The sequence below is a fragment of the Branchiostoma belcheri genome, unplaced genomic scaffold (assembly GCF_001625305.1).
Source record: "Branchiostoma belcheri isolate BF01 breed outbred unplaced genomic scaffold, Haploidv18h27 scaffold3, whole genome shotgun sequence".
Lineage (NCBI taxonomy): Eukaryota > Metazoa > Chordata > Leptocardii > Amphioxiformes > Branchiostomatidae > Branchiostoma > Branchiostoma belcheri.
The window spans coordinates 6,808,039-6,819,307 of record NW_017803909.1 but is presented as its reverse complement, the minus strand read 5'-3'; the positions used below and the strand labels follow the sequence as shown (position 1 = coordinate 6,819,307).

Genomic DNA, 11,269 nt, shown 5'->3' with positions numbered 1-11,269 from the left:
CTCCTTGACACGAGCCCAACTTTGATGAGTTGAAATCTGTTCTATATTCCCAGAGTTGCTACCGTGGCAGAAATTACAGACATAATGTTTATAGCTTATGTGCACAGAGTGCGAAATTTCTATCTGTAAGTTACATTTACTTCAATTGTCTTGTGATCACTGAAAACAACATTTGAAAACAACCAATGTTTACTTCAAGTTTTTGTCAAAAACTGCGTATGACTATCAGGGGACCCAGTGGGTCCATGATATTAGCCTGGTTTCCAGACCTTTTATAGCTCCCGAGTCCTACATCCTCTCCGCAAATAGATGAAAAGAGGATGTAGGACTCGGGAGCTATAATAGGTCTGGAAACCAGGCTACCTTGATATTCCATGAAGAGTTCGTCTTACAACCACCGCCAACATTCCGTTTTAGTGTTCTTCAACACATAATTCCTTCTATATGGTACACCATCTGTCTGACCCGCAGTTTTTGAATAGTTCTAACGATATCTGTACCGAATATAGCATCTATTTAAGAGCTTTGATGCGCATTCTAAAAATCCACATACGTGTATCGTACTACATTCCCGTCGTTCTGTAACTTTCTCACTAGCGGTCAGAAATGGTACTGCAGGTAGGTGAGACTCACAAAGCTTTGAATACCTGAGGAAATCAGTAGTGTTTTCCCTCGGGTGCTCATGGCCTTTACACCATGCCAAGACAAAATACTTGGCATAGAAGCATAACAATTGTCACATTACATACTCCAGATAAACTCAACACACTGACTGGGCCAAACCTCACGGTATTAAACTGGGTCAAACCAATTAGCCAGACAAGTTGGCGGGATTTGTATTCCATTCCACATTGGGGGGCATCGTTCTCCACATACCCATAATGTTATCGGACAGGTCTCTTCCAAATATGGACACTCAATTCTTGCACAAACATTGCGACATTTTGCACCACAGGCTTTATACTAGTGTTTATATCAAACATCCTTGGCTTGACCTAGCTCCATGGGTACCAGGAAAGGTACTAGATCGTTCCCAGGATCTGTTTAGCTTGTGAGAGGGACTAAAATTGTAGTTAGAACACCGCAACATGTCAGGGGATGTTTTATTGTCTGTTGTGTGCGAGGTCATGATCTGTAGTGACCGACTGCATTAATCTGTACGTGGTCACATCTCAGGCCCTTTTATAATCATTACAACTCTTTGCAACATATGATCACTGTTGTTTTAACTCCATGGTAAAAGTAACAGTGCAACTGCCGTATTGTAGCGATCAGTTGATGACGGCAGCCCGAGTCACTTTTTTTACGTAGAATGTGTACCCACTGTTGTGTGATGCTGCATGGCATGTCAATCTGTGCTTGGAACTCGTTGCCACCAAGCACAGTTGGGGCATCATCACTAGAAAGCTTTAAACAACTCCTGCAAATATTGAGTGTAACAAGTCGTTCGGTGTGATATAGCTAGCTGCCACCGCGCCGCGTGCCTGCGAAGCTGGTGTGTTACGCCGAAGGGCGGTTATATATATACAGATACAATCTTTCTTCAGCTTCCATGCCAAGAGATGAGTTTCAACCCAATGGTCAGATCAGAGTTCTGATCGTCGCCCTTTTGGGGGAACCCGCACTTGAATATGTTAATCTTGTTTACTTTTAGTATGCTTTGCGAATGTTTCCAATGCGATTTGTGGTGTTTTTACTGAATTCGAAGTCTGTGTATACAACTTGTAGCTACGCCATGCGATCGTAAACAAAATTCGTCATCCTGTTTAAAAATTTGATAGTTAAACTTGTGCCGAAATAATAAACAGTGATATTTCTGGTGTATTGTGGTCGGCAGCAGGACGCCAATATTTAATCAGCAACGCATTCATGGCTAAATTACTAAGCTTAATAGAGACTTGTCCCGCTACGAATTATCTTGGAAAAATGAGTTTGTGTGACGATAATAATATAATATACACGACCGTGCAAGTGACAAAGGCCAAAACGACACTTTAAATTTGGGTAAGTCCCACTGATTTACTCAGTGTTGGCAAGAACGTTTAGTCCTTTTTGTCAAGACACTTCAAATTTATTTTGTTATCCCTGAGCCAAGCGTTATGTAATCCTGCTGGCTCACCCCGCCTAGGGACTGGACCTGTGCCCGTTCTGTGCACGGCGCGCCCACGTGGGAGTGTCGTATCAATTTATCCTGATTAAGCCCATTCCTGTCGACGCTTTCTGTCATCGAGCTTAAGAGCGAGCCTGGCATTCCGCGGAACTAAAATTACGCTTCAGATCCACCAGCCTTCTCACATCCCTATCCCCCACCCACCAACCCTGGGTGACAAACTTGTTACGGGCCGCTAGCTGTTCCCTTCGGCAGCCAAGAGCCCATCGCCCGCCTGTCTAAATTCCCACTACGGGGAGTCTAACTGTGAGAGCCAAATTCCCCTCGGTCTCAACTCCCCGTAGCGGTAATTTAGACTGGCGGGCGACATGGGCGAAGGGCTCCTGGCTGCCGAAGGAAAAGGGTTAGCGGCCCGATACTAGTCTGGCATCCAGGGTACCACCCACCCCGATACCCACCCCGATACCCACCCAGATACCCACCCAGATACCCACCCTGATACCCGAGAAGAAAAACGCATGAAGTTGACTCACGGAAGTATCATTTGGTATCAAAACATTGATATCAACCCACGTTTATACTTTCAGGATACATTCTATCTATTGATAGGCGTAGATCTCGAGACGTATTTGACCCAACCAGCTATATATACATTCTATTCCACTACAGTTACTGTTACTGCCTTCGATTTATGGGTACTTCGTAATCTGGGTTGAAATGTAAAAGTTATTCTTTCAGTCAAGTCTGTAAAGCCTTGCCTTGGTGATTCGGAAGTAGTGTAGACGAATGATACTGACACTTGTTTTGTATGGAAAGCCCCTGTACAATACTGCTCTTGTAGGCGTGATAGGAACATTGAAGGTAAAGTTGGTTCGGGACCTAAAAACAAAGTAAAGATTTTGACCAAAAATAAATGGTGAACGTAACGAACATACACTGTGCGTTTTTCTCAGAGCCCCATCTTAATAATTATAATGAAGTAATGAAATACATTGTTTTTATGTGGTAATGACATACCATGCATTGTTTCCCACTGATTGCGCTTTTATATAGTGCCATGAAGCCGGCAGATATTCCCCGGCTCGTGCGTTCCTATAGTATCAGGTGACCGGGGCATCTCTGTGGGGCCATCCCAGGCAACACACAGCGGACCCTCGCCCTCGGTCGGGCTGCAGCTCGGAGCGTACCGGACGGGTGCCCGGCGTACACGGCGCCACGATGGGCCGGTACCAGGTCGAGATTTTCCTGGAGCCCGGGAAGGGGAGGGGTCTGAGGACGTCCAGGTTCGGCAAAGGGCTGGAGCCGGGAACGCTGATCATCACCGAGCGCCCGTACTGTTACGCCCTGCTGAATGGTGAGGAGGAGAACCATTGCCACTACTGCCTGGCCGAGGAAAGGTACGTGCTCGGAGGCCTGCACAACCCCTCAGTCAGCTAGTAGCTGAACTCTATTTATTCCGGGTTTTAACATTCCTGAAATCTAGATTGAGATAACGTAGATGTAGGGTCTATGTGATGTTGTGTAAATCAACGTGAACTACCAGCGGTAGGTACATATCAATGAGCGTAAACATATGATACATTACAAGCATGGCTGTTATTTTCTTACAAGCCAGCTGATGATCTTCTGTATTGTACGATTTCAGATGCTACTGATGATTTCTGAATATGTCATAGAGACAATACCGATGTATTAAGTTGTTACGAGAGATGAGGAGGAAGAAATAAAATATCTACATTTTAATCCATAAGAACGATGTGACCCGGGATAGAGCCAGCTTACATATAATCTACCATTGGGAGAGATGCCAAACAGACTGGCACAGAATGAGATAGGGCCAGAACAACAGACTCTCTGGGGACAGCACCTTACACCAAACCTTCTGTACATGTATCCAGGTTATACGTATAATCCGGGCTCCTGGTCAAAACAATCACATTAGCTCTAGCCAGAAGTCTGTATGTGTATGTGTGTGTGTGTGTATGTATGATACTCCCTCTCCATATTTGGACCATCAGCGATAAGACAGACTGATGAAATGTAGATCACAGTCACTACCGGATCATGAGGTTGGCAAAGGCAAATTCAAGGCGTTTTTGAAAGTCTGTTGGGAGTACAGGCAATCCCTCTCACGGCAGTTGGCCCTCTCCTTAGCCGTAAAGTAGCGTGGTATTTAAGCGCTTGGGGGACGCCAAGTAATACAAATATCAGGCACAAGTATCAGGAACTTACGTTGTCACTAGTGGTTGTACTGGAATATTACCTCCAAAATCACAATCTCAGTTTGAACATGAATCTGGCCTTGAAATAGCAATAACCTCAGAAATTTGTAAGCCATCCTAAAAATATATTTGCTGTGTTAAACAGGCACAAGTATCATGAACTTACGTTGTCAATGGTTGTACTGGAATATATTGCCAACAAAATCACAATCTTCAGTTTGAACATGCATTTGGCCTTGAAATAGAAAAAAATAACCTTGAGATAAATTTATCAGCCATGCTAAACATATTTCCTGTGACCTGTCATTCTGGGCAAGGGACAACATTAGGACCAGAAAACCATGGAGATCAACCACAGCTATGGTGCACACATCACTTGTTCATACATACAGATGCTCCTCAATGATTGTCATTGTATATATTGTTTTAATTTTCGTGTTAGTTTTGGTTGACCTAAGGCAAATAACTGCGTTTAGTATGATACTCAGTCTAACTATGATTAATAGTACGTAGCGTTACATCTATATATAAAGATAAACTGCAATGAAATGTACAAATATGTATTTAGGTGTCCTTAATCTGGACAAGGCCCAGCAACATGACGTGGTTCAAGATTATTCTTTGTTATATATAGTCTAGACGTAAATCAGTTGGTAGATGTCTAGCATGCCACCTAGTTACCACCTAGAATCGGATACGTGGGGTGCGATTTCATGTCTTCTTCCACACGTGATAATATCGTGATTAGGTCAGATATTACTGGCCTTCCTCACGATCGGCTATGACCTCTATCACATGGGGCTGTGAGATGGCTATAATATTTCGTAAACGAAGCGAAGTGGAGTCAACTATCTACATCCTACAATAAACTCAAGGTCCTTGCTTGATGTGTACTTATATTCTGATGTGAATACCATATCCTTTATCCTTTATATTTTTATATCTCGTGTAACTAGAGTTCCGCGACCTTAATACAGTGACAAATTATTAAGGTTTCTCATTAATTTATTATTATGAAAGTATTGTCTTCATTTGCATAAATTATGCGAGTCGATGATCTTTTCTACAAATAAAATAAGTTGTCCAAAGTATGAAAACCGTATCTCTAGAGCAAAACCTCTAGAGCAAAGGTAAAAAAAATACTTGATGAGATCTTCTCTCCCCTCTATCTTTACCAGGAAAGACCAAAAGCTGCTGGTTTGTCCAGGCTGCGCCACTGCCAGATACTGTAACGAGCAATGTCAGGTAGAACGTTAACCTCGTTTGTACCTTTTTTTTTGTTTGACCGTCACTGCCGTACACTAAACGAGATTTAATGACAAAGAAAATTTCCACGTACTGTCTTTGGTAGTGTCAGATGCCTATTGCCTGTCTGCCTTCCTTTACCGCAACCCCTATACCACCCAAAATAGTTGACAATATCCAGGACATTTGTGTAGTATGATGGCCGGTTCTTCGTGTAGTACAGAGTACCCAAAATAGCGTATACATCCTACATCTCCTTCAGAAAAACGCCGAGCTGGATCACAGGTGTGAGTGCCGGGGGTACCGACAGCTGATGTTACTGCCTTTCCATCTCAGGCTCATAGGACGGATCATCTACAGACAGGTGAACAGACTGACTTAATCTTATTTTATTTCTTTATCCAATAAACGATTCGTTGGATCAAAATAGGGTAACTCGCGGAGAGAATGGAAAGAATACACACAAGTAAACACGTCTGTATAAAATACGAACCCCAAACCTGTTGATGAGAAGACGGGCCAAATCACAGTCTGTCTTCAGGCCGAGCGCAGATTTCAGGTCCCGCCAGTCCACAAACATATCGCCCAACAACACCTGCTTTTGGAACTTGTCCTTCTCCTTTCTTTTCCTGGCGGAACTTGTCAGCAAACTTCTTCTAACTCCACGGTTCACCCGATCCCGAGCGCCCTCCATTCCCGCCATTTTGTTTGAGAGGGCGAGCTAGTCATGACGTCACGCAGTCGAAAAAACGGAACTTACCGAAGATTCCCGACCGAAAACCGTTGTTTGTTTTGGTTCCAGTGGTGGCATCAACTCGGTGCCACCGGGAACTGAGCGCACATCGAGCGGACTGTTTTTGCGCTAACAAAATACGCCAGAAACGTAATATAAAGACGCAAATGTGTTGAAAAGTGATAGTAAATGATGATAAAACCAAGATTTGTTAGATTCAGAATATTTGAATTTTTGCGCAAAAAAACTACATAATGCAGCTTAAATGCATGCAGTTTTGGGCTTGGAAACCCGATTTTTCAAAGTTAATATTCTTGTCATTTATCGACATACAGAGTTAAAACCACACTATCCCAATGTATATTTACCCTCTTGGAGCAAAAATACCCAACATTCTGACGGAAAATAGTTACTGGAAGGGCCATAAGTTGGCAATGGACTTAAAGAATTATTCGTCGGCATTTAGGTTAATCTTTTTTTTTCATGTGTACGATATAATAATCTGTTTTTATAGCACGTGCGAAAGTTGGAAACGGGACCGTTGGACCCCTTGAACGATCTATGTTCACGTGAGTCTATTGAGAACCATTTGTTATATGGTTTATCAAGCCTTTCTACCCTAATCTAGCCTTGTTTTGTGTCCTCTTTATCCCTTTCAAATTCTTTGAGCTATTTCTGGTTCATTTCTCTCTTACACTTGATATTGGCAATGCCATGCACACCTACACAGGATCTTCTGGTAAACATTGTAGTTGTCCATTGATGTATTTATTGATTGATCATGAAAATCTTTTATTCTATTACAGACATGGAAGACCTGACAGGAAGTTTTGGCATGGATTCGCAGCTGGGATATCTTGCCCGTATGGTGGACAAGGACGTCATACCAAATTGGGCGTATTTTCAACGGCTCTTTGGTAAGGTAAGGCCTACCTAGAGCACTGAACACGCCTTTGCCACAATGATTCCAGCACAGGCGCTGTTCAAAAGACCGTGTTCAGACTGTCTTCATGTTTTCACGGCTAGCTATTGATGTCACTGTTTTTTTTTTATTCCAACATTTCATGACTAAACATGGTGACAGTACTCTCAAGCTTTTTCAACTTATTTTATGCCGCCACCAACGCGGAGGACAAATACAGACAGGACAATACTCATTTTCACTTGAGTTAAGTGAGGAAAATCGTGCAAAGTGCCTTTCCTAAGGGCACATGATCGGTGGCATGGTAGGACTCGAACCCGGAACCTCTTGGTTCTGAGTTGAGCACTCTGCCACTACGCCACACGACCCCACTAATGTCTTTGGACGACTTTCCCCCACTATTTGAGATCTAGAACTAACGTTACAACCACGTACGTGCGTTGGACAAGTAGAGTTCTGCTTATTCTGTTCCCTATGTTACAGACTGGATGCATCATGTTATTCAAGCTGCAACTTGGTAGTTTTCGATGATTTGAAAACGTTTTCTCTTACTATAGGTCACCTGCAACTGTTTCGGAATCAGCAATTCTGAACTCAAGGACATTGCAGTGGGCGTCTACCCACAGTAAGTATACAGACTAAATGGTAGATTTTAAATACCGCAGTTCCGCGTTTTCGTGTCCGTAAAAGTGTTAATTAAGAACTGCATATAGATATACCCTTACCGCGAGGACTGTTGGTCCAGGCTATTGTATCATTGTCCATTTCTCTCACTTTCATGTCTGCTTCAAACGTTACAAATCTAAGTTATCGATATCTTGGTGACGGAAAGACTGGTTATGACTGAGATTGTGTGTATTCATCCTTTTATTTCCTTCATGTTTGTATTGTAAGATTTTTGGAATGAAATGCCGCGCCGTGCGTTGTTGTACACCTCTTAATTGTTCCCTACCAGGGCAGCCATGCTCAACCACAGCTGCAGGTCCAACACCATCGCTACTTTCCAGGGACCCAACATGGAGGTTCGAACATTTACACACATCGGACCCGGGGAAGAGGTACGTTTTGTTTCAGTAACGTTAACAAACGAACTGCGACATTTCTTCATTTTTTTCAATGGTTTATTTGCATTAACAACAACACTGTCCCTAAGATGGCAGCCCGAAGGCTGAAATGATATCGGAACATCACATAAACAGTACAAAACGTCATTTAAGCAATTTGAAATAGTTAATAAACAATTACATACAATATATATAAAATGTTGTCAACAAACGTTTTCAAGTGCAAATTAACATCATTGTCGAGTTTGACTTGATGTAACACGTGGCACTATGATTTGTTTCCAAGAACTTCCACATCTGTGCCACCGTACATGTGACTCTGTGGTCAAATGAAGATTTCTTTAGTTGTCCATCCCAGTGTCTTTTGTTATCCCAGCTAACGTTATAGTTTGGATGTTCTAAAATGACAGTCTCGCTACGCAGGTATTCCATGCCTATGTTCAGAAAGGTGCGACAACAGACCGCAGGAGAGACGACCTGATGGAGAAGTACTTCTTTCTTTGTCAGTGTGACGATTGTCTCAATATCGACAGGGTATGTCTTCATCAGATTTCGTCTGATCCAATCACGCTGTTTATCCTGTTTGTTTGTTTGTTTGTTTGTTGATGTCGCATTCCTGTAGAGGCGCTTTCCTCTGTTGGATGATGAATATTCGTATTGACAAGCTGCTGATCCCTGGTTCTGAGATTGCGGTAACGTTGTGTGTTCCTTCTGCCAAAGGACTTAAGAATGAGAACCGTGAAGTGCCCCAACTGCGAAGGGCCAGTGCTACCTAACCCAGGTGTGCCACTTCGGTATTTTCGTACTTATATGTTCACTCAAGTTGCACTCATTTTACAATGAAAATAACAATGAATCGTTTTACAATGACAATAACAATGACAATGGCAATGACAATGATGTTTATTTGCACATTCATGCCCATGAGGGCTAAGCGCAGTACACATAGTTTCATATGAGTCATATAGACACTAAAATTCTACAGAGGTGCCACACTATCTATTGGGTACAAATGGATAAACGTATCAGGCCGCAGCAAGTAAATTTTATGGATAACATCCACCACAGTCTCCAAATCTAATGCAATAGGGCGAAAAAAACAAGTCGAGCCAAAAAACAACATTCCTACATTTTCAAATTTTGATACCATAAACCGAAATGATTGCGCTAAGTTTACTGCCAACTATTACAACATCCATTTCTCACTGAAACAACTTTGAAAAATGAAAGTTTTCAATCACTGTACAAATGGTTTTGATTCAGTGGGAACATATACAAAGCCACCATTACACCATTACATTCAAAAAGCAAGAAATGATGCAGACGTTTCAACAGAACAGTAACTATATAGTCAACTGGCCTTTGATAAGGAATGGTTACATCTGAACATGATGACTGCAACAGTTGGATGCTAAACGCTATAGTTATACATGTGGCTCAGTTCTGCAACTGAACAAACTAGAGAGTACCCATCCTTGACTGGTTGCGGACCATCCGTTTATTAATCATTCTGTTGACATTCGCGGGTTATCAAAACACTCCAGAAATAAATCATGAAATGATGAACCCTTCGTACAAAATAAATGACCCCGTTTCAGGATTATTTATAACTCGCTGCGCGAAAGGTCAATGACCGAATATCAACGGAAACGTAATGAATATGGAAAAATACAAACATTAAAATGTCCCGAAATCTACCCATTTTGTGCACTGTGTACAATTAGTGCTGTATACCTAAACCCACGTTCAGGTCCAGGTACGGATTCAAGTCCATGGGTTTAGGTAACGTTCAGGTCCGGACTTGTAAAATTTTGTAGCGAGTCCAACACTTGACTATGCCCAATGGCAATGTTTTCTTCATTTTGCAGTGCACATTTTTGACTATTGAAGATTTCAGGTGGTTTAGAACAAAAAGGGGAATATGACATGATTTTTTGTAAGTCCGGAACTAGTTCCAGACGCTCATTTTGTTTTGGACTTGAACCTAAACATTTTACAAGTCCGGAACTAGTTCCAGCGGACCGGTACACAGCGCTATGTGCATATATATTAAATAGTATTTTCAAATCTTTTGTCAGAATCTAAGTCCACCTACGAGAAGTGTCCCCGGTGCGAACATGACGAGTTTGATGAGGACTTTCATGACAAGATCGACACGGCTGTGCAGTACGCGGACAACGTCGTCACCAAGGAGAGAAGATGGTGCAACGGTATCCTTTTGTGGTTCACCGCTAGTTTCTTAACAAAAAGTGGACAAAGTAAAATATTGAACTTTATCCAACACAAGGATTACAAAGAGATCAAATTTTCAACGACCACTGTCGCCTTCATCAGGACAATGATGACCACTTCAGAACGTAATCTCGCGAGAGTTGCGGTTACAGACACGTGACCTTATTCACACGAGGCTTTACGGATACGTGACGTGTAATCCTTGTGTTGGAATAAAGTTCCACATTTTACTACGAATTACTACCAACACAGATGAACTCCATGATAAAAAGTGGACAAGAAAAAAAGCCGTACTTTGGAATGCCTTGTAACTTCATGTCAAATCCTACTGAGTCATGTTTGTCGGCTTGAGTAGGACTAGCAGTCTGGTATTCATGGTAGTCTAGCTCCAGTCCGCTCCTCTGATATCCTCGAATATTCTGTGGAGCTACCAGAGGAGCGACCCGCAGTTTAATAGAAGGTGGTGAATACTAGGCTAGAATTAAAAAACCGGAACCGGTGTTATCTGATACTGTATAGCTTCTCCATTCAAAGTTTTCAACTTAACCATTACACCAGGTTTGGAATACGAGCTCCAGTTTCGGCAGAACTGCCTGTTGGAGATTGACAAGGTCCTTCACGAGGATAACGTGAACACCATCAGGATCCTGGTGGGGGCGTTCCACGCCGCAGCCGGGCTGGGAGAGTGGACACAGGCCATCGACTGGGGCCACAGGCTGGAACGTGGACTTCAGTGAGTGA

General features: G+C 42.5%; 2 protein-coding genes across 2 annotated transcripts in view; both read left to right on the top strand.

The window, feature by feature from the left end:
• Positions 1–3,200: 3,200 nt before the first annotated feature.
• The window catches only part of LOC109473410 (N-lysine methyltransferase SMYD2-A-like), a 12,033-nt gene continuing 3,964 nt past the window's right edge, over positions 3,201–11,269 (top strand). Inside the window, exons 1-5 of the mRNA XM_019773269.1 lie at positions 3,201–3,507; positions 5,511–5,577; positions 5,840–5,941; positions 6,825–6,879; positions 7,117–7,232. Coding sequence (XP_019628828.1) covers positions 3,329–3,507; positions 5,511–5,577; positions 5,840–5,941; positions 6,825–6,879; positions 7,117–7,232 — 519 coding nt within the window. The 5' untranslated portion in view covers positions 3,201–3,328. The remainder of the gene's footprint in view (positions 3,508–5,510; positions 5,578–5,839; positions 5,942–6,824; positions 6,880–7,116; positions 7,233–11,269) is intronic.
• LOC109473929 overlaps positions 11,092–11,269 on the top strand; it is a 5,943-nt gene continuing 5,765 nt past the window's right edge. Inside the window, exon 1 of the mRNA XM_019774098.1 lies at positions 11,092–11,261. The gene's annotated coding sequence lies outside the window, so the exon portion shown is untranslated. The remainder of the gene's footprint in view (positions 11,262–11,269) is intronic.